Below are 26,539 nucleotides of genomic sequence, written 5' to 3'. Positions count from 1 at the left end.
CCTTGTACAGACTGAATGGGTGGAATAAAGGGCCGGACCTTTCACGGCTAATAAAAGGCAGGGCTGGGGCTTGAATACGGGGAATTTGGATCCCAAGTTCTGCTCTTTTCCTATGATCTCCACCTTTGACATACAGAGGAGAAAGATGAGGTGCAGGAAACGAATAATCTGGTGGCAGGGCAGAGGTTAGAACCTGAATCCCCTGCCTTACTGGCTGGGGTTGTTCAACTGACTTCTCCATCCTAGAGTGACCCCAGGCCAAGCTGACTGGCTGGCCCTAGCCTCAGCTGTCTCCACGCTCCTTCCAAGCAGAGCCTGAACCAGGCCTGTGGAGGCGCAGCAGGAGGGAGGGCACACAAATGACCCTCATCAGGATGTTTATTGGATCATAACTGTATTATCCTCACCACTCAGCTAATCTCATAGAAATCGCTTTCCTCTCCGTGAGGATCTGGCCACAGCTCCATTAAGAGCTGCTGCCCTGCATACCTGTGAGGAAGCTCTTGTACAGCAGAAATAGTGGAGAGGAGAGAGAAGTCATATTTCTACTTCCTCATTACACTGACGGGGGCAAGTGGCAATTTCACTGTATAAGAAAGGCCCTCAAAGGAAAGGGAGTTCGAAGTTCGTGATTTTGGGGGCAACACTGGGCTCCGAAGGAAATGCTTCCTTTGTGCTTCCCTTTTTGAAAGCATTTGTCATGCTGTTTAAGATCAAATAAGAAAAGGGAAGGAATTTGTGTTTGGGGAGCTCACAAGGTGCCAGGTACTTTATACATATTATTCCATTAATCCTCTCTGAAGAGCTGTGGACAGGGCATCACAGTGCCCCTCTCATAGATGAGTCCATTTCGTAGATGAAGGCACTGCCTTAGTTGTCTGGGCCTTGGTGGGGCTGAGCTAGGAGTCTGTTCTCTCCCTCTGTTGCACTCTTAATTCACACAGGGATGGTTTCCCTACCATTCTTTTTCCCCTCCTCCCTCCAGCTGAAAAAATACGGAAACTAGTTTTCAAGCCAGGACTAGTCACCGTCTGACTTTGGTAACTTCCTTTCCCAAGCCTTAGTTTTTCCATCTGTAGAATGAGAGGCCCAGACTCTCATTCTAACTGCATCTAGTTTAAACCACTACGATTTTATAATAGTATTTTTCTCCCAGGAAGCTCCCAGCACATCCTCATCTAATTGGAGTCTCATACCAACTCTGGAAGGAATGGTAGTATGGTTATATTATTAACCCCATTTTTAAGCTGGAGGAAGAGACCAGAGAACCCGGCATTCTGTTGCAAACTCCCCCGCCGGCCCCCTCCGCAGGCCAGCTGCCTCCAAGGGGCTGTCAGCAGCAGCTCCTGCAGCCTGACACCTGAGCCTCACCCAGGCTCCTGACAGAATTATCAGAGAACTGGGGAACAAATACTTCCCGTAATCGGGGCAATGGTTCTATAGCCAGAGGTGGAGGAGGCAAGATGTGAAGTGTGTCTGATGAATTCCTCTCCCAGTGTGGGGTCAGAGCTAATAAAACCCAGGGAAATCTCGGCGGGCTGCTGGAGAGGCGAGCGAACACGAGCAGGCCAGCCCTGGGGGCAGGGCCACCGGGACTTAAGCTTCTGCACAAAGCCAGGCTTGTGGCATTTTGTGCATGTTTCAGTTACCTTCGGCAGCCAGGCAGGCAAATACAAGCAGCTTGGCATGAAAATGAATTTAGAGCTTAAAAGAAAAGAAGTGTTTCACCTCGGTGGCTTCTCAGGCTGCCCCGGTACAGGTACAGCCAGGGGAGGCAGGTGCCAAGGAACAGTGGTGACAAAGAATCCAAGGGCTAGAGTGAAATGTCAGTTCCCTTCCTCTCCCACACACGTGGCCTGAGGGAGGGACGGGCGGAGTCCTGCAGCTTGAGCCAACGACCCTCACAGCCGCTGGAGCAGGAGAGAAAGGAGAGGCCGCCCACGTGAAAATCAGCTGCTCCGTCTCCACCCTTGATGCCAATCAGGAAGGCATCAAGTGTTGGGAGGCTGAGACTTCAGGGTGGGACCTAGTTTGCTTTTAAGCATCCAAAGAAATGTGAGGACTCATTTTCCATTTCCCAAGATGCTCAAACAAGAGGAAATGGGTTTACAGTGAATGGAGAGAGAGAGAGTTCAGGAGGCCTAAGAGTTGACTGGCTGGCTTGGGGGGTAATGTACTTAAATGAAATTAAACGCAGCACAAAGAAAGAGAAGGAGGCTGAGGCTGAGGCTGGGAAAGGCCAGGCTGTGGAGGACCAGGGTAAGAAGGCCCAGTCCCTGCCTTCAGGGCATATCCCCTGCCAAGGGAGAAAGGGGAAACAGATTCACCAAAGTGAAGAGTTTGGGTGTAGAGTGGAAAAAGAAACTCGGTTAGACTGCGAGAATCCAGGCTAGCTTCTTGGAAGAGATGGTACCTGAAACATGGTTAGGAATTGGGCCGGGCAGAGAGGAAATGGCAGGAAGAAAGGCCCAGGGGCAACCATATGGGGCTGGTTCCAGTTGGATATACTGGTAGTGAGGGTGGGGTGATGAAAGGTCACTTTGGTCTTCCTTGTGCCAAATGGCACAGATGGCACATTTCTGCTTATCAATCAACAGAAAGTCAAGGAAACCCATCCCCCCTTGAAGGAGCTGAGGTGAAGGAAGGAAGGATCCAGGAGACTGATTCTAATTAGCGTGCCTATGAGCTCTTGGCTCTAATTACTGCTTGTTAACAAAACAACTTTGGGTGAGTGTCTTTCCTTCTCTAGGCCTCAGTTCCCAGATCTGTAAAATCTAGGCGACTTGGATTATCTTTAAAGTCCTTTGCAGGACTGAGGCCTCTAATCCCATGACTGACAATATTAAGCTAAATATTGAGTTAAATGTGTATGAGGGTAGGGGTGGGGGAGGTGACAGACTGGGATGTCTACACTTGGACATAGTGAAGAGTGGAAGGGTCACAGCCTGGGCACAGATCTTGTGGTGCTGGGCTAGGCACTGCAGATGTGTGAGGGGCTCAGATCTGGGCCTGGGCCATGGCAGAGGCTGAGGCTTCTGGACAGGCCCCTGAGCCGGGCTGGGGAGCAGAGGCACTGCCCTAAGGAGCAAAGACAGAAGCTTTGGACACACATCGTTCTCGGTTTGCACCCTGTCTCTGCCACTGACCTGTGTGAGCTTGGGCAAATTAAATTACCGAACTACTTTGGGCCTTAGTGTCCTTATCTGAAAAGATGGAGAAAATAATGCCCATTATTCTCCTACATATTTCCTAGAACATAAACTCAAAATTCACGCTGTAACCCCACTGGACTGAGCTTCTAAGGAGACTGTGTCTCCCTCATCTCTCTCTCCCTCATGGTGAGCCATGCACAGCACACGGTACAGAGAAGTACAGTTTTGTTAAGTGGGACAGTGAGCTTATTGTGAGGATTAAATATGTGATGGAGGCCAGGTGCAGTGACTCACAACTGTAATCCCAGCACTTTGGGAGGCCGAGGCAGGAGGATTGCTTGAGGCCAGGAGTTTAAGACCAACCTGGGCAACATAGTGAGATCGTCTTTAAAACATTAATTTAAAAAATAAGGTCGGGCGCGGTGGCTCACGCCTGTAATCCCAGCACTTTGGGAGGCCGAGGCAGGTGGATCACGAGGTCAGGAGATCGAGACCAGCCTGGCTAACATGGTGAAATCCCATCTCTACTAAAAATACAAAAAATTAGCCGGGCGTGGTGGCGGGCGCCTGTAGTCCTAGCTACTCAGGAGGCTGAGGCAGGAGAATTGCTTGAACCTGGGAGGTGTAGGTTGCAGTGAGCTGAGATCACACCACTGCACTCTAGCCTGGGTGACAGAGCAAGACTCCGTCTCGAAAAAATAAATAAATAAATAAATTTTAAAAATAAATAAATAGGCCGGGCGCAGTGGCTCATTCCTGTAATCCCAGCACTTTGGGAGTCTGAGGCGGGCAGATCACGAGGTCAGAAGATCGAGACCATCCTGGCTAACACGGTGAAACCCCGTCTCTACTAAAAATACAAAAAATTAGCCGAGTGTGGTGGGGGGGCGCCTGTAGTTCCAGCTACTCGGGAGGCTGAGGCAGGAGAATGGCGTGAACCCAGGAGGTGGAGCTTGCAGTGAGCCGAGATCGTGCCACTGCACTCCAGCCTGGGTGACAGAGCGAGACTCTGTCTCAAAAAATAATAATAATAAATAAATAAATAATAAATGTGTGATGGATGTTAAATTCTTACATGCTTATTGGATGGTGGGTCCTTAGTAAACAGGTAAGAATCCCTTCCCTTCTCTGTGGTATTGGCCAAGGGGCCCAGAAAGTCACAATGTGATAGTTGTCAAACAACAAGTAAACAGTTGAATTCATGACAGATGCTGAATAAATGTTTAGGAGTGGGGAGATAGATAAGAAATGTGTGTGATGGGGGAGATTCAGGCCCTGTCTGAGACTGACGCGTGGTCACCAGGGGAGATAGATAAGAAATGTGTGTGATGGGGGAGATTCAGGCCCTGTCTGAGACTGACGCGTGGTCACCAGGGGAGATAGATAAGAAATGTGTGTGATGGGGGAGATTCAGGCCCTGTCTGAGACTGACGCGTGGTCACCAGGGGAGATAGATAAGAAATGTGTGTGATGGGGGAGATTCAGGCCCTGTCTGAGACTGACGCGTGGTCACCAGGGGTCCTCATGAAGGAGTCACTGTTGTGAAGGCCAACAGTGGACTTCGACATAGTCACCTCACAAACTGGGGACCTACCGTGAGTCAGGCCCTGCCCCAGGGGCTTGGGATGCAACAATGAACAAGACAAAGTCCTTGCCTGCAGGAAGCTTCTATCCTAGTGGGGGAAACAGACAAGGATCATGCTATGAAAAAAAATAAAGGCGTGTAAGGTGAATGAGAGCAACATGGTACTGTGTTGGGTAGTGTGGCCAGGAAAGCCTCTTCAAGGAGAGGGCATTGAGGCAGAGACCTGAGGGGCCTGAGGGACCCAGGGGAGAGTGGTCTCAGCTGAGGGAGTAGCAAACAGAAAGGCCCTGAGGCAGGTGCCTGCAGAGCCAGTGAGGGGCCAGTGTGGCTGGAATGGAGTCAGTGCCAGGGAGAGAGAGGAGATGAAGTCAGGTCACGAGCAGAGCCCAAAGCCCAGCAGGTCCTTTTTCCGTAGAATGAGGTGGGAGCCAGGGTAGGGTCTTAAGCCGAGGAGTGACAAGACCTGACCTTGCTTTTAAGTGGATCCTCTGGTTGCTGTGAAGGTTCTGGTATCTAGACTGTAAGCACGGGGGACCTCCCTCACTTGGAAAAGCAGGAGTGGCTGGAAGGAAGAGGAGGCCAAGAGAAGTGAGCAGGGAGCCGGTGCCCACCAGGTTGCAGACAGATGCCAGGGCCAGGCAGGGTGGAAGGGTGGATCCTGGGGGCAGAAAGGGCTCCTGGGCTGGCAGCAGGAGGGCCGTGGGGCTTCTTGCCCAGATGGAACATGGACTGAGCTAGCTGGCACTGTGATATGGGGAGAGGAGGAAGGGAGGGGCAACATGGGCTCTGGTTGGGATGGTGGGGCATTAAGGGGGGAGGCTGCCACTCTTCCAGCAGGAATGCGGGACTAGCGACATGGAGAGTCCCACGGCTGGCCTCTTGCCACGCCTTCGGAGACAGGTCCTCATTGCTCTTGGGTACCTGGCCTCACTGTTATTCATGGAGTTTCTTATCAAGGGAAGAGTCGGATGACCTTGAGTCCATCACTCTATCTCTTTAAGCTTTTCAGTAAAAGAAGGGGTTTTCCCTGGATGGTCTCCAACCAAGCCCCTTCTAGGATTTCTATTAATGGGTGGAATCAGACACTGCATCTCTTCGGCCTCTCTACTCCGATGACGGTTTCAGTTCCTGCCATGCCCTGTCTTTCCTTCTCTCCCCGGGGCTACCATGAATAGTGGTGCAGGATGGTTAGTGCACAAGGGCACCCAGCCGAGGGCGTGAGTGGGGGCACAATCCAGCCCACATTCTGCCCAGGAAATCTTGTGCCCTGCCTGACTCAAGGTTGCATTTACCCACAGTAGAGACTGCCTTTTTCTAGTTTGTTCTAGGTGCAGCATGGGCAGCCCCACTTTCCTGTCCCCTGCACAACCCCGCTTCTGCTCTTCTGTGCCCTTTTCCCCCACCATCCCCAGCCTCAAACAGGGGAGAGGAGGGCAGCATTTACAAGTAGTGCTTTGGGAGGGGTGAGGGGACAGCAGCTGTCTCTTCTCTGAGGAGCTCTGCCCCCTAAGCCCGGTGGTGCTTTTCCCCTCCTTATCAATGCTGTGAGTTGCCTCTCAAAATTGCTCTGCCGTCATTAACACCGTGGATTAGGTCAGATGAGAGCATGTTTGCAGTCTTGGATGGCAAAGGCAAAACGCTGATGCTGATTATTCCAGATCTTCTGGGCATGGCCCATTCCGTGCTTGACGTTCTTAATCAGAGGGACGAGTGGTAGTTACGTGGCGGGTGGTCCAGGGCCATGGTTGTTTCTAATCTGGCTGCCAGGCACAGACGGCACGTCTGCAGCACCTGCCAGCCCACGCACTGGCCTGCCTGGACATCACAAGCAACCAGGGTTACTGGGCACTATCATATCTCTCAAAGAAGAAACAACTCCTCCAGTGGCAACATCTGTGGGGCTGCTTTTGAACCATCAGCAATTCATTTGAGCAAGAGCTGGGAGCATTTTTCCCCTGGGCCTGATCAGTAAGTTGTTTTTTCGTTTTGTTTTGTTTTTTGTTTTTTTGTTTGTTTGTTTTGTTTTGTTTTCTGAGACAGAGTCTCACTCTGTCGCCCAGGATGGAGTGCACTGGCGCAATCTCAGCTCACTACAACCTCCACCTCCCAGGTTCAAGCAATTCTCCTGCCTCAGCCTCCTAAGTAGCTGGGATTACAGGCCCGAATCACCATGCCAGGCTAATTTTTTTGTATTTTTAGTACAGACAGGGTTTTGCCATGTTGGCCAGGCTGGTCTCAAACTCCTGACCTCAGGTGATCCGCCTACCTTAGCCTCCCAAAGTGCTGGGATTACAGACGTGAGCCACTGCACCCAGCTCCTGATCAGTAAGTTTTATGTTCTGGTTGGCCATGCAGCGGGAGGGTGTCCTTCAGACCACCCCTCCTCCAGTGTCCCCTTCTGAAAAGCCTCTGTGCCCAGCGGAGGCTGTGGCCTTGCATCATGGCCTGTCGCCTCCTGGCCTCATATTCTACCTCCACCACCCCTGACCCTGTGCTCCAGCCACACTACAGCCCCCAGTCACAGATCTCTGGCCCTTCCTCATGCTAGTCCCCTGCCAGGAATGCCCGCACAGCCTTGTCCTCCAGGCAGAAGCTCATTATCTGTAGCAGCCGCTGCCTTGCCAGTGCCCACTGCAGCCTCTAACTTTTCCCACTTCAGTGTGCTCCAGTCCCACGCCCGACTGCCTTTCTTTGCCTAAGGCTTTCTCTGGCTTCTGGAACCTGCATTGCCTCTCTGTGCCGGTTAGGCCAGAAGTGCCAGGAAATTAATACCCTCCAAAAGCAGCCCTCAGCCACTGAGCCAATGACAGGCAGAAGTTGGTATAAACGTATCCCAGCTTCCTCACCCCTCTGGCAGCCTAAGTTTGAAATGCGTTCTACAGTCTCCCAGAGTTCTGCAGCAGGACTATACCCTAGTTGCCTGTAGTGATGACTGGCTTGATAAAGCACCTTTTATTGTCTACCTTCCCTTCCCCGTCTCACCTCTGCCCTCATGAATGGATTAATGCCCTTATGAAAGGCATTATACCTGAGCTAGGCCCCTTTTTGCCCTTCTGCCTTCCACCATGTGAGGAAGTGTTTGCCCCTCTGGAGGACACAGCAACAAGGACCATCTTGGAAGCAGAGACCTGGCCCTCACCAGACACCATACCTGCTGGCACCTTGATCTTGAACTTCTCAGCCTCCAGAAGTGTGAGAAATACATTTCTATTATTATTAAATTACTCAGGCTAAAGTATTTTGTTATAGCAGCAGGAACAGACCAAGACACCTCCCACATGTACTACTCACATACAAATCTTTGTCTCAGGGTCAGCTTCTAGGGGAAACAAACTTCTAAGACATCACCTCAATGTCCATCTCAGTATCACTTCCTTTTTGCAGTTTCCCCTGACCCTGACCCTCCCTTCTTCCCGTTCCTGGGGCAGAACCGTTGGTCACTCTTCTCTGTTCCCAGAGCCGTTTTTTTTGTTGTTGTTGTTTTGTTTTGTTTTGTTTTTTTGAGATGGAGTCTCACTCTGTCGCCCAGGCTGGAGTGCAGTGGTGCGATCTCGGCTCACTGTAACCTCTGCCTCCCAGGTTCAAGCAATTCTCCTGCCTCAGCCTCCCAAGTAGCTGGGATTACAGGCGCCTGCCACGAGGCCCAGCTAATTTTTTTGTATTTTTGGTAGAGACGAGGTTTCACTATGTTGGCCAGGCTGGTCTCAGACTCCTGACCTCAAGTGATCCATCTGCCTCAGCCTCCCAAAGTGCTGGGATTACAGGCGTGAGCCACTGTGCCCGGCCTCCCAGAGCCCTTTCTACCTACCTCAACAGCATTCCTCATGCTGCACTGTGGTTTCTCTCCCTTCATGTCCTGGGGCTCCCAGTAGCCTGGGAACTCTTTGGGGATAGATACTGTGTCCTTTTTGCCTTTTATTCTCTGAGCCTAGGACTGCACCCAGCACACAGCATGTGTCATAGATATACATTTTTTTCTTTTTTCTTTTTCTTTTTTTTTTGCCAAATAGCCAGTAGTGAAAGTGCAACGACTAAAAGGTAATGGAGTGACACAGACAAGTGTCTACAAAAGACCCTGGGGCTGCTACTCCAAATGCTGTCACTTTGCAAGGTTACTGGGTAGAACTTCAATCTTACTACTCACCTGCTCAACAACCTGCAATGGCTCCCTATTGTTGCCTTTCCCAGCAAGGCCTTATTTCCTGGATGATTTTCCACTGTCTGGCCCTATCCTGAGAGAGAGTGAAGCCTGTTGCTCAGAGTCAGGCTTTGGTCTCAACTGCCTTGTTTCACATTCTCACTATGCCAGTCCCCAGCTGGGTGATGATGAATAAGTTACTTAGCGTCTCTGGGCACTGGCTTCCTTACTTATTAAATGTAGATAATACTAGGTTGGTGCAAAGTAACTGCAGTTTTTCCCATTGAAAGTAACAATATCTCACTTATAAAATTATTTTGAGAATTTAAAATCATGCACGGTCCCTGTGAATATGCTACAAACCACTGATTTATACAATTTAAAATGGTAATTTTATGGTATGTGACTAATATTTCAAAAAAATATAGAAGCATGGTGTCTGGCCCAGATCTTTGAAAATAAAACGATGCTAATTATTGTTATGAGCAAGGTTTCCCAAAGGCCCTATCACTGGGCCAGGCACACAGCAGATGCTCAGTAAACACTCCTGGAATGAATGGAGAACATATTCCACAAGTATGCTTTGGGCATTGTTTATGCCAGGTATGTGGGGGATGGGGAACATAGAGATTCCGATTTCAGTTTTGCATCCTCAGGAAGGGAAGACAGAATTATTCTCCATGGAGTGGGGCCTCCTGACCCAGCTGTGCCTGGCTGTCAGGGGAATTACAGCCTCTGTCCCTTGCTGCCTGTTCCAGGAGGCAGAACCCAGTCCAGCTGATTCTGAGCCATGGGGAAATTGTAACAGGCAGAGGAATGTGTTCTTGTATTTATCTTTGACTGACAGTATCTGATGTTCTGGGAATTGACTTCAGACAGAATCCGGAGGAGCCCCTTATAGTCCCGCTGCCACAAACAAGGCCCAGAGGGCGCAGCTCTGCTCAGCCCAGCACCAGGTTTTTGGCCTCCCCGCCGGCCCGTGGCACATCGGCTTCGATGTGCCAGGCGGTGGGTGAGGAAGTGGAGGTTCCAGCTCGCAAAGCTTAGGCTGAGGATGGGCTAGAGTCAAGTCTACGTGTGCAGCCTTACTCAGGGAGACGCCTCTGCGCTGCAACCTCATGCCTGGGAGGGCAAGGCTGGGCTAGGGCGGGGGATCGCGAGGGGCTCGGCTGGGAAGAGGACTGCAGGAGAGGTGTCCCAACTGTCCCCTCGCTCCCCAAGCACACAGCACGCGCCTACTCGGTGCTGGCTGCATAGAAGCCCAGGGAGCTCGGGCCGATCTCCCAGTCTGGTTGCCACCAGACTGGGTGGCAGGAGCTTCTAGACCTGGAGGCTGGCTCAGTCGTGTGGTCACGACGGGCGGGGGAGTGGAAGGGCGCTGGCGCGTGGTTTCGGCAGCCGACTTGGCGAGGCCGCGGCTGGCGGGAACCACAGATGGGGGAGGCGCCCATGCACCGACCCCACCTGGGCCACTAGGAAACCGAGGTAGTCCCTCCTGGCACTGGGGTCGCCCCCACACACCTGCCCAGAAGGAGATATAGGGTCTGTTTCTGGACTGAGACCTGCCCCCGAGTAGGGCGCACACTCAGCAGAGACCCTCCTCCCTAAGCCCCTGGGAGGGGATCTTCATTGCACACCTTCCTCCCACTCATGCCCCCTCTCCACTCTGCATAGACCTTTCTCAAAAAGGCGCCCCTTGGTTCCCATAACCCTCCCCCTCCCCCAGGATGGAGACCACTGATGGGAGATAGGGGTGGTGAGAGGGGGCGGGCGCAAATGAAGATGCGCGCCATCAGGACCACCTCTTGCTGTCACCCGCCACGTCCCCAGCATCTGGACCGCGTCCCCCGGCCCGCCACGCGCACACACACACACACACACGCACACACACACACACGCGCGCACACACACACACGCACACACACGCTCACACTCACGCGCACACACACACACGCGCACACACACACACGCGCACACACACACGCTCACACTCACGCGCACACTCACACACACGCACACACACACGCTCACACACACGCGCACACTCACACACGCTCACACTCGCACACGCGCGCGCACACACACACACGCACTCACACGCGCACACTCACACACACACACACACGCACACACACACGCTCACACTCACGCGCACACACACACACGCGCACACACACACACGCGCACACACACACACACACGCTCACACTCACGCGCACACTCACACACACGCACACACACACGCGCACACTCACACACACACACGCGCACACACACACGCTCACACTCGCACACGCGCGCGCACACACACACACGCGCACTCACACACGCGCACACTCACACACACACACACGCTCACACTCGCCCTGTGCGCAGACCCCGCCCGCGGCCCCGCCCCGGCCCCTGCGGGCGTCCCCTCTGGCGCTCCCGGGTGGCGGGAGGCTGCGGTTTCGGGCAGATTTGATTTTCTCGCAGCCCGGGCGCCCCGGAGCCGAAGCCCGAGCCGAGGAGGTGGCGCTCGCAGCCGCGTCCCAGCCCCGTCGCCGCCGGCGCCCCGCCACCCCCGCCGCCAGCGCCCCATCCGGCGTCTCCCGCTCCTCACGCCCCTCTCCCTGTCTCCTGCATCCCCTCTACCTCTGCCCGCAGACGCGCGTCCCTCTCCTGGGGCACCTGTCCACGACTCCGCGCTCCCCTCCCGGTGCCCTCTCCCCGCGCCCCTCTCCCCGCGCCCCTCTCCCCGCGCCCCTCTCTGCCTTCCCCGCTGTGCCCCCGCTCCCTGGGCTCCTTGCCCTTCCCCGCTGGGCCCCTGTAGCCTCCTCGCGGCGTCACCCGAGCCCCCTCCTCGATCCGCGGCCCCCGCTCCCTCCGCCCTCTTCCCTCTCTCACTTCCCACGCCCCCTCTTCGCGCTCCTCTCTCCTCCCCTTGCCGCCCAGCCCTGGCTCTGGAGTTGGGGGAGAACCCAGGGCTCCAGTCGCTCCGGAGGAGGCGTGAACCGCGCAGGGATTGACTAATTTGGGGTGGGGGGTGCGGTGGGCGATGGAGCAGCCTGAGGACATGGCGTCGCTGAGCGAGTTCGACTCCTTGGCGGGCAGCATCCCGGCCACCAAGGTGGAGATCACCGTGTCCTGCAGGTGAGCCTCCCGCTGGCCGGGTCCCCTTGCCCTGGCCCTGGACGCAGAGCCCCGCGGCCCCTGCCGCTTCGATCCTAAACCTCCGCGCGCCCCCTTCCCAGAGTGTCCTGGTCTCCAGGACTGCGCCCCTGTCCATCTGCCAAGAGCCCCTGTCCTGTCCGGCTGCGGGTGGCGACCGCAGAATAGGAAGCCAGGCTGGGGTCATATCCCAGAAAGTTTGCGCTCCAGGCTGTTGCATCGAGGAGATATGAAGACACGGGAACAGGGGGTCCAGGCACCCAAGTGGGGAGAGGGAGTTGGTAAAAGGCTGTACTACGGTCTCTGCTCAGGCTATCTCTGATCACCCCATCCCCAAACCACAAAGTGAGTGATTTGCCCCCATCCCTCCCAGGCTTGCCCACCCTCTCCCTTCTGTGCCCTCCTCTCTTCTCTCTTTGTCCCAGCATCCCGATCCTCCCCTCACCACTCTCCCCCACCCCACTGTCCTAGACTCTAGGATTTTAAAGCCTTCCTTCATCTCCATCAACAACGAAATCGACTCCTTTGGAAAAGGATCAGATTGACTCATTCACACTGAGGTGTGGATACATGATAACAACTTAAAGTGGCACCATTAAAAAAATAACTTGGGTCAAAAATCTTTAGCCAAAGGAATAGAACACTGATTGTGAAATTGTAGAGTCCAACAGAGGAGGAGGGGGAATATTTTTGTGGGTTACCACGCCCAAATCTTCACTCATGTCACACAGGGTTTGGGGGTAACTTCTCTAAGAGCTGGGTCTGCCCCAGGTTCTCCTAGCTAGGGGAAGGCTGTCCCAGGCAGTAAGAGGGTGTGGGTGGCAAACGGGGATTTTTCCCTAGTTCAGTCTCTCTGTGGCTGGCCTAGGATCATGTTCTGCCACGCAAGCGTCACCCACTTTGAGGTTCCTCCGCAGAGGCCATGCCCCCTGCCCCAGATCACCGACAGCATTTCTGGAGCCCTGGCTGTGCCCTTGTTCGAAATCACCCATCTCATCCTCTTCCAGGTTGCTCCTTGGTCAGACCCTCCATGAGAGGTAACCTTGTTGGCCCCCCAGCCCTGTATTACAAAGTTGTGGCATTGATGAGGTGTAGGTAGAGCCAGAAAGTCTGGGCAGGGGCGTGAAGGAGGGAAGGACTCAGGGTGACTTTCTCTTGAAGACTTGGGGGTAAGTGGCAGTGAAGGCTAGTCTGGTTGAACGTAGCTGCCCCCCTAAGCCAGGCCCTCTGGGGGCTCCTGTGATAGCTCCCAGGTCCCATACACCATGCCGTGAGGATCATCTCCCAATGCCATTTGCATCTTGTCATTACTCTACTGGGAGATTCCTGATGGCCCATTAGCTCCAGTCTCACCTCCTCAGCCATCAAAAGCAGCATGGCCTCCCCACCCTTCTCCTGCACGCACATCCCTGCGCCTGGCACTCCCTCCCAGCCTTCAATCATACCTGTTGTCTTCAGTTGTCTTGGGATCCTTCCCACCTCCAAGCCTCTGAACAGCCCATTCCCCATCCAGATTTCACTCGTCCTTTATCTCCCCAAGTTTATGATCCCCTCCTCCTGAAAAGCCTGGCCTCATGCTCCCCACTTCCAGGCATCCTCTCACCCATGAGACACACAGCTCAAATCACTGTCTTCTGTGTCCCCTGGGCCCTAGGTACTCAGCCTGGGCCACAGGGTCACTCACATACTGAGGATGAAACCTCTTGAGATATCTCAGGTGTGCAGACGTCATCCCTCCCCTCAAAGCAACTGTGTAAGCATTTGAGGGCAGGGATTCCCACCCTGAGTCAGACCCATGCACCCTCTACTCCAGTGGAGAGGAAAGGAGACGGAGGGCAGATAGTGTGGCTTTGGAGTCAGACACCTTGAAACAGAATCTTTGCTTCACCACTTGGGGCAAACTTTAAGCCTCAGTTTCCCCCGCCTGTCAGGTACAAACAATAAGCAGCATGTACTCATGGAGAAACCTTGTTCACCAAGGTAGCTCGTGCTTAGAGCAGTGCCTGGCACTTGCCAAATACTGTTGGAGGAATTAACTTGCAGGAGTGGAGGAGCAGGAAGCACCCAGCGAGCTACTTCGCCCTTGCTTGGCACACAGTAGGTGCTCAATAAGTAGCTACAATGATCACCAGAAGGCGGTAGCACCTGGCCCCTCCTGTTTGCTTTCTGGAAGTAAAGATGTCCAAAGGACTCGAACCTCTTGCATAAGAGGCCTTCCTGGGGGATGTGGTTCTGGGGCTGACCCTGGGTCAGTTCCCTTTCAGGGGACGTGATCCATGAGCTGAGGAAGGCCCTGACCTGGGCCCTGCTCGTGTTCTCCAGAAAGCCAGAGGTGGGGGGAAGTGGGTTTTGATGGGGAAGGATGAGGAGGGAGCAGTCACTTAGAACAGAGGGGAGGTGAGAAAACAGTCTGGGTGGCCTTGAAATTGTAGATGCATCTCTCTGCCTCAGCCAGGCCCAACTATTCAGGTTCTAGAACAGACAGAGAGGAGGAGGAGAAAAAGGAGGAGGAGAGGAGCACAGGGAGGAGGGAGAAATGCAGAGAGTGGCTTTCTCCAGCACATTCTTCACTCCATGGTCGCCAGTTAAAGAGTCAATCCCTCCCCCCTGCACCCTGTGGTCAGCACTCTTGGGGCCCCAGGAGAGGAGGCTCTGGGAGGCTCTGCCCTGGGCATCTGAGTGACACCTGCTGGTGGCCCCAGAACAGTAGGGCAGGCAGAGGGGCTGGCAGGTGAGAACTCCAGGGGGTTTCAGGATGGGCAGCTGGGGTAGAGGGGCCAATGTTTCAGGGAAGATTATGAGTCGCCACCTCTGGCTCCCAGGAACACTTGTTTCTACTTGCCTTCCTCCTCATGAAGGGGCCTACCACTCCCCTACCACAGAGCCTTCTTCTGCTCTGTGCCTAGGGGAGGATCTGGCACCTGCTGTGCCCATCCTAGGGCTCAGCTAGCTAAGCAAAGCTGCCTGGCACAGGGGCACATCTGAGTCAGAGCACAGGGCCACCGTGGGGCCAAGTCTCCACTGAAGGCAAATGACACTGGGGATGGACAGTTTCAGGCCCCTGCTTCAGGTAGAGTATACTATACTCCCAAACAATTATTTTTACTGACTGTGGTAAACTCAGGGCCCAAGATTAGAAAGCCTTTGGTTATTTGGCACAATGGTTATGAATGTGAGCCCTGGAATCTGTCTCCTTGGTTTCAAATCCCAGCTCTCTTCCTATGACCTTGGGTAAGCTACTTAAGCTGTCTGTGCCTCAGTTTCCTCATCTGTAAAGGAAGCATAATGATCCTTATCAGTTATGAGGCTTAAATGAATTAATCCATGAATAGCAATTGATGCAATTGATGTTGTTGCTTATTTGACACCTGGAAGTTAATAAAAATTTGCCTCTATAGCTGGCTCCCAGGGTCTCTGTGTGTCCTGGAGATCTGATCAATCTAAAGTTTCTTTTTTTTTTTTTTTTTGAGACAGAGTTTTTGCTCTGTTGCCCAGGCTGGAGTGCTGGAGTGCAAAGGCATGATCTCAGCCCACTGCAACCTCCACTTTCTGGGTTCAAGTGATTCTCCTACCTCAGTCTACTGAGTAACTGGAATTACAGGTGCCTGCCTCCACACAGGGCTAATTTTTGTATTTTTAGTAGAGACAAGGTTTCACCATGTTGGCCAGGGTGATCTCGAACTCCTGACCTCAGGTGATCCACCTGCCTCAGCCTCCCAAAGTGCTAGGATTACAGGTGTCAGCCACTGAGCCCTGCCAATCTCGAGATTCTTAAGGGTTGTTTTGGGAGTGAGTAGGGCAGATGGTTTGTGGAACTAGATACCAGTAGACATCATAAAAAATGTGACTTTAAAGACCCTCCTCCCTTGAACCAAGAGCTCTTCCTTCCTCTGATGGCCTGTTCTAGACCCTTCCTGACTGTGTGAGCCATCCTGCCGAGTCAATCAAAACTTACCTGTCCGACGTTCCATTCTCCAAAGGCCCCACTATTTTTCAGGTCTCCATGCAGGGATCTGGCCCAGCATGTTGGTTAGAAAGAATGATTTGCATTTTTTACATAACAAGAAACCTTTGCACTTGCACAGGGTCCTGCTGGAGAAGCGATGCACATTTCCACATGGTGGGTTCCCAAGACCCAGGGAAGACGGGGCAGGGCGAGTCTGGAAGCAGCCTATTGCTTAGCCCTGCCGGCTGCCCTCTCCCCACCAGCTGGTATGGGGCTGGTGGGCAGCTGTTGTTTTGCCCCAGAGATATTGTTTTCTGCCTTCTGTTCGGGTTGGCATTTTGCTGCTCTGGAGCCTTAGAGGCAGCCCGGCTCAGGAGCTGTGCCCTGGGTCTCTCAGAAGGGGTGTGAACAGCTCTGAGCGCTTTCTTCTGACAGGCAGGGAGAGGGTGGTTTGGGGGAGGGAGGAGCCTGGGGGAGGGCGGTAGCTGTCAAAGCCAGTGCTAGGAAAAGAAGTCCACTTAACCATTGAATACACTAAGGTACTCAGGTCAGTGGATCTAGGGGAATAATAACAGTGGCATTTACTGAGTGCCAACTGCATGCTAGGCACTTTACACCGTATTAGGCTGAACCATATGCAATTTCTACACTCAATTTTTTTTTTTTTTTTTTGAGATGGAGTCTCTTTCTGTCACCCAGGCTAGAGTACAGTGGCCCAGTGTTGGCTCACCGCAACCTCTGCCTACTGGGTTCAAGCGATTCTCCTGCCTCAGCCTCTTGAGTAGCTGGGATCACAGGCATGCACCATCATGCCCGGCTGATTTTTGTATTTTTACTGGAAACAGGGTTTCACCATGTTGGTCAGGCTGGTCTCAAACTGCTGACCTCAGGTGATCGTCCTGCCTCGGCTTTCCAAAGTGCCAGGATTACAGGCATGAGCTACCGCACCCAGCCCATCTGTTTTTAACCTATTCAAATAAATAACACAACTTGTTTTTTTTCTTTCCTTCCTTCCGTCCTTCCTTCCTTCCTTCCTTCCTTCCTTCCTTCCTTCCTTCCTTCCTTCCTCCCTTCCTCCCTCCCTCCCTCCCTTCCTTCCTTTTTTTTTTTTTTGAGATACAGTCTCTGTCACCCAAGCTGGAATGCAGTGGTAGACTCACAGCTCAATGCAGCCTCCAACTCCTGGGCTCAAGCGATCCTCCTGCCTTAGCCTCCTGAGTTGCCAGGACTACAGGTGCACACACACCACCACACCTAGCTAATTTTTAAATTTTTTTTGATTTTTTTGTTTGTTTGTTTGTTTTGTAGAGGTGAGGTCATACTCGGTTGCCCAGGCTGACTGGCTGATCTCAAACTCGTGGTGGGAAGCAGTCCTCCAGCCTGTGCCTCTCAAAGTGCTGGGATTAGGTGTGAGCCACTGCACCCGGCCTCACATAATACTTTTATCTATTTCAAACTAAGATGATTGTATTAGTTCTCAGTTGCTATGTGACAAATTACCACAAACCTAGTGGCTTCTAACTACAGCCATTTCTCATTTCCTAGTTTCTGTAGGTCAGAAGTCCAGGCATGACATAAAGTGGCTTTTCTGCTCAGGGTGTCACTAGGCTGGAATCAAGGTATTGGCAGGGCTGTGGTCTTATCCAAGGCTCTGAGTCCTCCTCCGAGCTCACTGGTGGGTGGCAGAATTCAATTTCTTGCAGCAGATAGATTAAAGTTCTGTTTTCTTCCTGGTTATTGAACCAGAGTGACTCTCAGCTCCTAGAGGCTGCCCCCAGGCCCTTGCCACATGGCCCCCTCACAGCATGGCAGCTCACTTCTTCAAGGCCAGCAGGAGAATCTCTCCTAATCTGCTATGACAGAGTCTTTTGTAAAGTAACTGTAATCATAACAGTGAATATCTGATCACCTTTGTCATACATCATAACCCAGTCGCATGAGTGACTAACCTATCATATTCCCAGGTCCCGCCCACTCTCAAGGGGAGGGGGTTATACAGATGTGTGTGCCAGGAGACTGGAATCTTGGAGGCCATCTTATATTTCTGCCAATCACAATTGCTACATCTTTTAAACTAGGATAGATAGATATTAGTATTTTCTCTTTTTGCTGATTAGGAAATTGAGGCTCAGAGAGGTTAAGCGACCTGCCCAAGGTTACCCAGTGAGTACATTTTGGAGAGAGGGATCCAACTTCTATTCCCTCAGACTTCAAGGCCTTGAGATCTTCTTGAGATTGGAGGTTGGGTTCTCCAGGAGGATGGGGGTGGAGGCCTGAGTACCAACTATGGTAGGTGTGACCGAAAGCTAGGCAGTCTCTCCCCAGGGATGGGAGAGGCCTTCCTTGCTAACGGATGCCTGTGGTTCTGAGCAGCAAACCCAGAACTGGAGGAATCCTTGGGGGGAGTCACAGGATGGAAGCCAGCCTTCGATGCCACCCAGACCACACAGTAGTAGTTTACCATCCCTCCTCTCCCCTCACAGTTCACCCTGTTCAGTCTCAAGGCGATCACTGGAGATGTTCTACCCTTGGGAAGAAAGCGTAGGGAGGAGGCTGGGGAATTAGGCTGGAAAGCTCTGGGGCAGAGAGGAGTCTGGCTTGGGTAGGAATGATTCAGCTGTAGGTAACAGAAAATCTGACTGATGATGGCTTAAACCTGAAACGCATTTATTTTTCTCAGATCACAATGAATCTGGAGGTGGGTTATATCAGGGCTACTTTGTCAGCTCACTTTATCATCAAGGACCCAGTTGTCTTTGTATTTTGTTATCATCTTAGCAGTAGGCCTTGTTACAAAATGGCTGCCTCTGCTTCAGGCATCTCAACTGCCTCCAAAGACAGGAAGCTAGGCATGAGGCCAGAGTCCTCTCTTTGAAAAGTTCTTTTTACCGGGAAAGTATAATCCTTTCCAAAATCTCTCAGCAAACCTTCCTTTCTAATTCAGGTGCCAAAGCTGGGTCTCATGTGCACTCCTAGACTAGGGACAGGGGCCATCTTCCCGGATTTCAGGGAGTCATCATCAGATCTAAACAATGTGGATTCTGTCGGCAGGAAGAGAGTGGGCAATGTTTGCTGGCTGGGCAACCATGGCATCTATGGGGCCATTTGGAAAGTAAGGAGGCTTTCCAAGAGCCTAGAATTTGCATCTCTGAGGCCTGCTCCTCAGATTTTCCTACAGTCAATGGACAGTGGACAGTGTTAGGTGACTGATTCTCCAAGCACAGCTTGGCTGGACCCATGACTGCCTTTCTTTCTGCCAGTTTGCCAGTCAAGAATAAAAAGGCTTAGTGTGATTTCAAAACATTGCAAGTTCCCTAAGGTCTCTTCTGCTGGCCTCACACAGACCTCACAGTAACAACAGGACAGCTTTATACCTTTGGGTATGGAAGAATCCTGGCCAGGACACTGAAAGTCAGTGCCACTCCTGGCTTATCTTCTCTGGGATCCTGGCCAGATTGTTTAAGTTCTCCAACCTCAGTTTCTCCATTTGTAAACTGGTAGAAAATACTGGTCCTGTCCACATCCTCTGTCTTCATTGTTTTGAAGACTATAAGGAGATTAAGTCTGTGACATTCTATATAAACTGCAATGTGCTAAATCAGCTTAATCATGGTAATAGGTACAAATAACTGAACACTACTGACTCATTTATTTGATAATTCATATTGATCTTCATTTGCTATTGAGAGGCCTTTTTTTTTTTTCGAGATGGAGTCTCGCTCTGTCACCCAGGCTGGAGTGCAATGCCGTGATCTCTGCTCACTGCAGCCTCCACCTCCCTGGCCAACATGGTGAAACCCCATTTCTATTAAAAATACAAAAATTAGCCAGGCGTGGTGGCAGGCACCTGTAATCCCAGCTACTCGAGAGGCTGAGGCAGGAGAATTGCTTGAACCTGGGAGGCAGAGGTTGCAGTGAGCTGATATTGCACCACTGCACTCCAGCCTGGGTGACAGCAAGACTCTGTCTCAAAATAAAAAATAGAAAGAGTCCGGGTGCGGTGGCTCTAGCGTGTAATCCCAGCACTTTGAGGGGCCAAGGTGGGCGGATCACTTGAGGTCAGGAGTTCGAGACCAGTCTGGCCAACATGGCGAAACCCCATCTCTACTGAAAATACAAAAATTAGCCAAGTGTGGTGGCATGCACCTGTAATCCCAGGTACTCTGGAGGCTGAGGCAGGAGAATAGCTTGAACCCGGGGGGCGGAGGTTGCAGTGAGCTGAGATTGTACCACTGCACTCCAGCCTGGGCGACAGAGTGAGATTCCATCTCAAAAAATAAAAGATAAAATAAATAAAATAGAAAGAATTCTGGTCATCGTGAAGAGAAGGGACTGGTGAGGGGTAGAGAGAGGCAGGCATGGAAGCACATTGCTAGGCAGAAGACTACTGAGGCCTCCAAGTGAGAGATGATACTGATGGTGGCATGGGGAGGAGTGGACAGATTTGGGATATATTTCGAAGTAGAAATATTTAAAACTTGCTGATGGGACAGGAGGGGGAACAAGGGAAAGAGAGGAATTGAGTGTGCTTCCTACGTTTCTGTTTGAAGCTGTTGACTTCACAGCAACTCCACAGGCAGGTATGTGACCCCATGCCCAGATGAGGAAACTGAGATGAAATAGCTTGTCAGGGCCACATGTGGTCATGTGGGGACTCTAGCTCAGATGCATCTGAGGCCACAGCTCCTGCTCTTTTCCCTTGGCCATGTAGTGTGAGAGGGACAATTATTACAATAATTAATAACAATAAAAATGCAAATTGCCCCAGGAAGGAGAGCTCTTTTAGCCATGTGAAAACTGCTTTTTAGACCTTGGTGAGGTTGCTTGGCAGGGAAACAGAGCACGCGGGTGAGAACGGGATCTGAAAGGGGAGATGGGTAAGTGCCAGGGGCTAGTTGCCAAGGCCTCTCTCCTCCCAGCTCCCGCCCTGCTTTCCTTGGATTACTTCTGCCTTTTGGGTCTGGGAGCCGGGCAGGAGGAGATGGGAAACCCTCCAGTTCTTCTCTTCAGTCGTTTGTTTAGGAGTAGCTCGGAGAGGCTGAGGATGGGAAGCAGGACAGTGAGGATAAGAGGGAGCATTGCTGGCCCAGATGGGGCTTTGGGAGACCTTGGCTTTGGTAGTGCAAGCACTCCCCAGGGCACCTTTAAATGAGCTTGAGCTTCAGAGTTCACAGTTCAAATTTCTGCATGCCTCTTGACAAGCCGGTGACACCAGGCACATCACTCAGCCTCAGTGGCCTTGCCTGTAGAATGGGAGCAAAGTCTACTTTCTGGCATTGATATGGGGAGTAAATAGAGTGTCACAAGCTAAGTACATAACAAAGGACTTGACACAGATTATCTACTTGATGGGTGTCATCTCTCTCCCACCCCATTTGCCAGATGTTTAGGTTGAATTGCTCCATGCAGAAATGGGATGATGCCGGTCAGTACCTCAGGGGCCTCTGTGGGACCATCAGGATTCCTGTTTTTTTTTTTTGTTTCTTTGTTTTTGCAATTCCTACACTCAACTTTTTTTTTTTTTTTTTTGAGATGGAGCCTCACTCTGTCACCCAGGCTGAAATGCAGTGGCGCAATCTCGGCTCACTGCAACCTCTGCTTCCCAGGTTCAAGCTATTCTCCTGCCTCAGCCTCCTGAGTAGCTGGGACTACAGGTGTCTGCCACCATGCCTGGCTAATTTTTGTATTTTTAGGAGAGTGGATTTCACCACATTGGTCAGGCTGGTCTTGAACTCCTGACCTCAGGTGATCTACCCACCTTGGCCTCCCAAAGTGCTGGGATTACAGGTGTGAGCCACCACGCCCAGCCTTCTGTTTCTTTTATTTATGTATTTATTTATTTTTGAGACAGGGTCTCGCTCTGTCACCCAGGCTGGAGTGCAGTGGTGTAATCACGGCTCACTGCAGCCTTGACCTCCTGGGCTCAAGAGATCCTCCCACCCCAGCCTCTTGAGTAGCTGGGACTACAGATGCACACCACCACACCCGGCTAATTTTATTTTTTGTAGAGACAGGGTCTCCCTATATTGCCCACACTGGTCTCAGACTCCTGGCCTCAAGTGATCCTCCTGCCTCAGCCTCCCAAAGTGTTGGGATTGTAGGCATGAACCACCAAGCCCAGCCAGGATTCCTGTTTCTACCTGACCTTGGCTCTCCTGTCCCCACTCTCTCCTCAAGGAAGGCTGTACAACCAGTGAGCAGTGGTGGGCAAGGGTAGTAGGGCTTGGGTCCTGCTAGAGCCAAGCTTTAGGGAGCAGAGAGGGGAGAATATGGAGCATTCTTAGGTGCCATCTTCATTCTCCACAGGCCTTTATTGAGCACTTATTGTACGCCAGGCACTGCATTGCAACTTACTATGTGAGTTTAATCTCAGAAAACTCCTGGGAGGGTGGGACTGTTATTAACCCTTCTTTACAAATGGGAATACTGATGCACAGAGAAGCTAAGTGACATGCCAGAGGTCATATAGCAAGTAAGGGACAGAGCTGGGTATCGGATCCAGAGATGAAGCTTGAAGTCTATGCTTTCAGTGCCCCTACTTTTCACCCAAGGTTGGACGGATGCTTAGGGTGAGTTGTTGGGAAGAAGATACACCATCTTTTCTTGACCTTTTTAGACTCATGAATGTCTTCGGGCAGCTAATGAAAGCTCTCCAGAAGAATGTATCCATATATATGGTATCCACACGTACCAATATGCCATACTTTGCCCATTGGGGGCCCATGACCTCCATTATGGGTCCTGCTCCAGGAAAGTGTTTCTTTCTATGCTGCAGCCAAAGCCTTTGCTCAGTGCATTGATGCAGCACTTCTGGGCTTTGTTTAGAGACAACCGGGGATGCGTGATGGTCAGTTCACCCAGCATCTCGGCTCAAGAGCAAATATATCTCCTCTCTGGCCGAGGATTCCCTGAGGCAGAGGCTATGTCTCCTAGTCAGACCGGGCTCCCTGAGGGCAGGCTTGTGTCTCCCTCTCGGATGGTACACCCCAGCCTCTACCCACACCTTTCATTTTTTTTTTTTTTTTTTTGGTTTATTGTTGTTGTTTTAGAGATGGAATCTCACTGTGTTGCCGAGGCTAGTCTGGAACTCCTGAGCTCAAGTGATCCTCCCTTCTTGGAGTCCCGAGTAGCTAAGACTATATGTGCCCAGCTTCTTTCTTAAGCTCCCCCAGATGGGAGGTGTTACCCTGTGGCCCCTCCTTTAGCACCTGCCAAGGGCTCTCATTTTGCCCTTCCAGTGCTTTCTGTCCTTGCTGGGGCCTTGGAGACTTCTGACCTCACAGCCCAATGAATGACCATTTTCTCACTGCCACTGAATTGGAAATGATTCCACAAGGGAAAGCAGGGAGGAAAGGGGCTCTTGGCTCTGCTTCCTGGCCTTGATTTAAGGAGCAAAAGAAGCCAAGCTCCAGGCTGCTGTGCAGACAGCGGAAGGGTTGTATGCTCTTTTAGAAAAAAAAAATACGTCTTTCCTGTTAAAAAAAATTTCTCTTTGTGCTCTCCAAAGAAAGAAAGTGGAAAAAAAGTACTTGTGGTCTGGTCTTGTCTGTGCCCTGGTGTCTCGGGGCCTTCTTCAGGGCGGAAGACCCGGTTTCCTCCCCCAGGCTTTTGGCTGTGTGCTTGTGGGCAAGTGACTCACTGCCCCTGGGCCTGGAAGTCCTCAGTGGATCAGGGTGAGGATCAGTGGGGAGGACGCTTTACCTCGAAGAACCTTCTGGTGCTACACATGTGTGTGTTGTTGTCTGTGACTTTGCAGCGGGGGAAACTGAGGCCCTAAGAGACAGTGTCTCAACATGCAGTATTTGGACGGCTGCCATCAGAGACATAATAGGGGGATATCTGGGGGCCACTTGTGTAAACATGGCTTCTGGAGCCCTGCTTCAGACCTACACAGCCAGACTCTGGGAACAGAGCCCAAGGAACTGCCATTTTATACCCAGGGGCAGGGGTGAGCCCCAGAAGTGCGAGGCCCATTGTTCATGGGGTGAAGCCACCCGTCCAAAGCTGAGATAGGAGGTTTAGCAGGCCCTGAGGGTTCTGTCTGGACAGGCAGTTAGGGAGAGGGATGGATGGAGGCAAGTGTGGACGAGGTGTGGGATCAGAGAGGGTGTATGGCGCAGGGACCTAGGCGAGAGGCAGAAGGTCCTCAAGGCTGAGAGTGGGGAATGGAAGGGAGGCTGAAGAGGGGCCGAGCTGGGGAAGGGACTCAGAAGGGAGCCCTGGGAGTGTGCTGGGGGCGGGCTTCTTCCTTGGACCTGTGAGGGTGGAGATTGCTAGATTGCTTGTGCTGCGCTTGTCACCAAGTGCGCCTGAGCATCCACCGGGAGAGTGACGGCTCCACTCAGCACCGGGCCGAGGACAGCTGACCTGTCTCACAAGGCTGACGAGGTCCCAGGTGCTCCACATATCGAATCTCCACAGCAGCCCTGAACTATTTTTACTCTGCCCCACCCCGCACTTTACAGATGGGGAAACTGAGGCACAAGGCGAGCAAACCCAGCTTGTCTGACTGCAGAGCCCATGCTCATAACTACTACATGCCACAGCTGAGAGGAAGTGCAAGGGGCCGTCCCTGAGCTTGACCGTGCGTCACCCAGGTGGGGAGACAAGGGCTTCGCTCACCCATCTGGCCATTCTTTTTGGTCGTCCTTCATCCATCCAGCTTGCCAGGCCACTGCTCTGACTCAGGTGCTAGGCTGGCCTGTGGCAGGGCGGGAAACCCTGCCGTGGAGGCATGCACAGCCAGTGTGAGAGACAGATACACCCATGATTTTGCAACCGATTGTGTACAGAGTAGGTAGTGGGGTCCTACGAGTCAGAGGGCTGCATACTCCAGGCCAGAGAGAGCTCAGGGGAGAGGAGAGGAAGTAGCTGTCCATCAGTGTCCAGGAAAGGCAAAACTGAGGAAGGACAGGAATAGTCTGGAAGGATGGCAAGAATAATTTCAGCAGAGTGGAGGAGAGAGGGTTTGCTTTATCTTGGGGTGATGGTTGCCAGGGTGACCCATGTCCCAGGACTTGGTGAGGGTCTTGAGGTCACCAGGCAAGGAGCCAGGTGGCTATATTCTGTTTCTTAGTCTAGCTGTGTGCCTCTAGCCCAGCTGGGAAGTGGGCAGGACCAGGGAAAGCCCCATCTACTTGTCTTTGGGGATAAGACCTCCCCCTCCCACCGCCCATAACACACGCACATGCACACACACAAACACACACACGTATCTAGGCTGATATCCAGGGCCTCACTCTCTTTCTCTCTAGCCTGGATATGACAAGATCCGAGTTCTAGAGCCACATTTGGAGGAGACCCAGACCTTGCAGGAGTCAAGTGTCCTTCCGAGTCTCACAGTCCTGATTTGTAAAGGAGTTGGGAAGGGTGACCTCTGAGGTCCTCTCCAGCTTGAACATTCGAGGATTTTATGTCATTGCTGAATTTCATTATAGAATTCAAAGATAAACCTAAAGCGCTTGCTTCAGTAGAGAAGCCCCCTCCTCCTTATCACTTTCAGCTCCTCACTGTGCCTCAGGTTCCACCACTGTAGAGTCATCTTTCGTCTCAAGGCATTTGTCCTTTGTTTAAATCAAGATAGACACCCCTACCCCCAAACTCAGCACACTTCAGGATGAGAATGTCGGCCCAGGGAAGTCAGCCCGCCTCGGTGTGAATGACTGTATGTAGAAGTGGTGTCTCACATGTAGCCCCTGCTGCCTACTTCTCAGAGCTGCCTTGTGTATCGTTCATCTGAAGCTCTCTGTAGAGGGCTGGGAGGTTTATCAGATGGTTTCCGAAGTGACAGCTGACTGGGAGCAGGTCTGGTCTGGTGGAGGGGCTGGTGGGGGCCAGGAGAGAGGTGGTTGCCTGTGGGGTCAGGGAGGCCCAGCTGGGGGTGGCTGCCTTTGGGGAGTGGCCCCTGGATGTAGAGACTGGAGTCAGGGAGGGGTGAGAGTTCTCCAGGGACTGGTTTCCTAAAGCTGTTTGGGAATTCCTCTCTTGGGGGCATCTGCTCAGGGACTGGAGTTGGAGGGATTCATGAATGCAATCTGGGGCTTCCCCAGGCACCGGAGGATGCCATGTGTAGGCCTCAGCCTGCTGTTGCGTCTGTCCATCTGTTGGTTGATCTTTGGCTCCCACCTTAGGGCGCGCGGCATGAGTGGTAGGGTGGATTATGGGGTCAAGTTGCTCGACAGGCTGTCACTGCTGAGGGCTTTGGTGAGCGACTCAGGGTAAGGCCTCCTTCTAGACTTTTCTGTCTCTACCACTGCTTGCTGTGGGCCACGGTCGCCCTTTGCCTCTCCCTGGTCTTTCAGGTCCCCATCAGGGAGGAGAAAGAGGAACAGATCCTCCTCGGGGCCTCATCTAGCTCTGACATTTGTTTGTTTTGTTTTGTTGTTGTTGCTGCTGCTGTTGTTTTGAAGAAGGCTGGAGTGCAGTGGTGCGATCTTAGCTCATTGCAACCTCCACCTCCCTGATTCAAGTGATCCTCCTGCCTCAGGCTCCTGAGTAGTTGGGATTACAGGCGCATGCCACCACGCCGGGCTAATTTTTGTATTTTTAGTAGAGATGGGTTTCACCAT

General features: G+C 52.2%; 1 protein-coding gene across 7 annotated transcripts in view; it reads left to right on the top strand.

Annotated features, from left to right (window-relative positions):
• Positions 1–11,336: 11,336 nt before the first annotated feature.
• CPNE5 (copine 5) overlaps positions 11,337–26,539 on the top strand; it is a 98,622-nt gene continuing 83,419 nt past the window's right edge. For 5 of the 7 annotated variants that reach the window (XM_055263739.2, XM_055263738.2, XM_055263735.2 and 2 more), the window contains exon 1: positions 11,337–12,007. In XM_055263739.2, coding sequence (XP_055119714.2) covers positions 11,913–12,007 — 95 coding nt within the window. In that variant the 5' untranslated portion in view covers positions 11,337–11,912. The remainder of the gene's footprint in view (positions 12,008–26,539) is intronic. The other 2 variants (XM_055263742.2, XM_055263737.2) reach the window with 2 other exon arrangements.

The sequence above is a fragment of the Symphalangus syndactylus genome, chromosome 23 (assembly GCF_028878055.3).
Source record: "Symphalangus syndactylus isolate Jambi chromosome 23, NHGRI_mSymSyn1-v2.1_pri, whole genome shotgun sequence".
In the NCBI taxonomy this organism is placed as follows: Eukaryota; Metazoa; Chordata; class Mammalia; order Primates; family Hylobatidae; genus Symphalangus; species Symphalangus syndactylus.
This window is presented reverse-complemented; position numbering and strand designations above follow the sequence as displayed.